General features: G+C 28.8%; 1 protein-coding gene across 1 annotated transcript; it reads left to right on the top strand.

Annotated features, from left to right (window-relative positions):
- Positions 1-2,664: 2,664 nt before the first annotated feature.
- Positions 2,665-3,386, top strand: LOC131607070 (disease resistance response protein Pi49-like; the record flags this gene model as incomplete). The annotated part of the gene is made up of 2 exons (XM_058879115.1): positions 2,665-2,851; positions 2,956-3,386. Coding segments are annotated over 2 exons (483 nt in total), but the record flags the coding sequence as incomplete, so codon positions are not given.
- Positions 3,387-3,871: the final 485 nt, after the last annotated feature.

Genomic DNA, 3,871 nt, shown 5'->3' with positions numbered 1-3,871 from the left:
CTCCACAATGGGAAACCGATTTCCTTGGCAGATTCGACATCGTACAACGCTGGGAGTTCAAACCTTCATGGCTTCCTTGTAACATAGAGGAGGAACAACTTCAGAATTTCATGAATTTCAATTTCTGGATACGAACGAAAATTGCACACGATAACCATAGCCCCCTAAATCAAAATTTCATTTTCATTCGAAAAAGCTGAAGCTCAGGATCCTTTTAACGAAGGAGATGAAGCTCAGTATCCACATCATATGTCACACAAGCAGTTCTAAACGTATGTTTCTATAAAGTAGACGGAAAGGACTTACCTGATACCATTTTGATAGATAAGAGAATTATTTAAACTTTTTAAAAATTAAAGGACCAAACTAAACTGAAGTGTATTTTGCCTTTATTTCATATATCAAATTACTCCATTATTATTTTGTTTTCTATTTTTTTTAGGGTTAATGAACTTTTTAGTCCCTCTAAATATTGCTGATTTCGTTTTTAGTCCTTCAAAAATTTTCCTTTAAGAAATCATCCCTTTAAAAATTTTCGTCTAAACTATTGGTCCCTAACGTCAAATTTGCTAGAGATTAGCTACGACTTTAGTCACCGATTAGCTACGAAATTTGATGTTAGGGACCAATAGTTCGGAAGAAAATTTTTGAAGGGACGATTTCTTGAAGGAAAATTTTGGAGGGACTAAAAACAAAATTTGAAATATTTAAAGGGACAAAAAAGTTCATTATCCCTTTTTCTTATCTATGTTTCATTTTATTTTCTTTATTTTCTTTCAACCGCCTATATTTGATCAAAGCTCGCTGAATACTAGTAATATTATAAGGGATTTGGATCTCTCCAGTTTATTTGCTACTACTGCCTATTCTGTTTTTATTGTAGCCACACATCTACATTTGGCTCTCTTTTCAAGACAAAAGAATTTTATTTAATTATTTTTGAATACTTTTGAACCATTAGATAAAGAGCAGGAGAGATGGCTAAAGAGACAGACAGCAGAGAATATGTTTCCTATTATAAGAGCTGGCCTACCTAATTTCTTCTTATTCTTTTGGATTTGTCAACATAAGGGACCGATGCTACATGTCAACAAAAAGTATGTCAATTATTGACTATTTTGTTAATATTTTATTGTCTTTGATTAAATGTGTAAAAATAAATTAATGATGTTTTATGCAGCAATTTTGGTGTAACAATGAACAAATTAAGACCATTGCTCGCATTCACATAAAAATATAGTCCAATTGAGGCTATCGATGAATGCTTGGAGTGGCAGAAAGGTTTAGGAGAAGAAGTTGGAACAACAAATTAGATGACGGCAACAAAATAACAAATTGCGCAACTTTTAAAAATAAAAAAAAACTTTTTCAAGGATAGAAAGAGTAATAGGTGTGTTTGTGATGCGGTTCGGTAGATTTTGACATTAAAAATCATCCGAACTGCAAGAGAAATTAATACCCGTTTCAATTTGATTTAGTTGGCTTTCAAAAATAAAACTGAACCAAATCAAATGAAATTAATACGGTTTGAGTTGGTTCGTTTTTTTAAAAAAAAAATTATTGAGCCATAAATTGACATAGTGTTTAACCATTCATACATTATCATAAAAAATTTATAATTTTATACATAAAAATGCTCTTACAATTTTATCTTAGGTCTAAAGAATAATATACATGAAATTGCATTCGTAAATAAATATTATAGAAAAATATGATAAAATATATTTTATCAAAATACTATTTATAAATGAATAATATTAAGTTTTTTGATGATATATAAATTAAAATAAATATCATACTAAGAATATGATAAAATATACACATAATAATACTAGTTGCTTTCATAAAAAATTAAAAAAATATATGTATTGATTCCTAAAATTTTGTAACATAATACGGTTTGGTTTGATTCGGTTTATAAAATATAAACTCAAACAGAACTAAATCACACGGTTTTGTTAGAAAATGACCCGAACATATCTAAAACAAATACAATTTTTTTACGCAGTTTTGATTTAGTTATTTTGATTTTGCAGTTTGCTATTGTGCTGGTTGGATAGTTAAAAAGAGAGCCTTAATGTCATATTATAAATAAAGAGAAATCGAGTTTATTAATGATCAAAGGTACTACCTGCTACAATTATAAGAAATGAGCATTTCTAATAAACTTAATGTGCATATTAAAGTAGAGGAATTAATAACTCTAACCAACTTGTTAAAGTTAGTAATTTAAAAACCAGCACTAAATGTCATCAACATTATCATTACCAAACTAATTATGAACTTTGTTAGATTTTATTATATTTATATACGTCGTTTTACATCTAAATTTGACCGGACTTGAACAATAGAAAAATTAGAGAAAAAGACAAAATGAATAGCAGATTCAAATTCAAAATTTAGAGTCCAATTTTTTGTCTATAATAGTTAAGAACAATATTAAAAATTATCATTCAAATTCATGTTGAAAATAATGCGAATAAAATAATGTGCCAATGACCTGGTATGAGTCATCATCTTCTTCTATTGGCTATGTATATTTCTAGTAATACATCTTCAGTTCCTATAAATACCAAACACATCTCCACTCATAAATCACACAGCTACTCAAGCATCTTCTAAGTTAGTTATTAGTCTGTTATCTCTCAGCTAGCATTATAATTCATCATCACGGGTGTTTTTAAATTTGAGGATGAAAAAACTTCTGTTGTAGCACCTGCTATACTTTACAAGGCACTTGTTATTGATGTTGACACTCTTACTCCAAAGGTTATTGATGATATCAAAAGTATTGAAATTGTTGAAGGAGATGGCGGTGCTGGAACCATCAAAAAGGTCACTTTCGTTGAAGGTCAGTATACGTAACTTGATTGAATATGCTTTTAATATATGAAAATTTACTTGCAATTTTTATATTTTATTTTGGTTAAAAAATTCAGTAATTATTATGTGCAGATGGTGAAACCAAGCATGTGTTGCACAAAGTGGAGTTAGTAGATATTACTAACTGGGCTTACAACTACAGCATAGTTGGTGGTGTTGGACTTCCAGACACAGTTGAGAAGATCTCTTTTGAGGCCAAATTATCTGAAGGACCAAATGGAGGATCTGTTGGAAAGCTGAGTGTGACATACTTCACAAAAGGTGATGCTGCTCCTAGTGAAGAGGAACTCAAGAAGGACAAGGCTAAGGGTGATGGTCTTTTCAAGGCTCTTGAGGGTTACGTTTTGGCTAATCCTGATTACAACTAAATTATATAATCATCAAATGAAATGTTTGTTTGTTTTCTATATGGTGTGTTGTGAAACATTATACTATATATTCAGTGTGTTTAATTTGGCTCCCTATGTAATTTTCTCCAATAAATTATAATAATATTTCATCTATTTCAGTTTACTTGATTTTTTATACACAATGACACCAATACTTAGGCACTGTTTAGCGTATTAAAGTTAATACTCCCTCCGTCTCATAATATATGTCATTTTTTCTATTTTTATTTCTCTCAAATTATTTGTCCAATTAGAATACTAATGCTATATTTATTATTTTTTTCCATTAACTTACCCTTATTTATTGTATTTTGATTCATTTAACTACTTCACTATCTATTATTAATAAGGTCTATTTCAGTAAATATCATTCATTTTATCATTGAAATCAACATAATTAATCATTTTCTTAAAATGTGTGAAAATCTCAATGAGAACACTTATTGTAAGACAAATGGAGTAATATTTTTCATTTTTTGCAATTTTTTAATTGAAAAATATTTTTTATAAAAAATTATTTTATAACATAAATAGAAGGTTGTGTTATTAACCAATTTTTTCATTACATTAACCACAAATATACAAGTTATTAACTAATG

The sequence above is a fragment of the Vicia villosa genome, linkage group LG5, assembly GCF_029867415.1.
Source record: "Vicia villosa cultivar HV-30 ecotype Madison, WI linkage group LG5, Vvil1.0, whole genome shotgun sequence".
In the NCBI taxonomy this organism is placed as follows: domain Eukaryota; kingdom Viridiplantae; phylum Streptophyta; class Magnoliopsida; order Fabales; family Fabaceae; genus Vicia; species Vicia villosa.
This window is presented reverse-complemented; position numbering and strand designations above follow the sequence as displayed.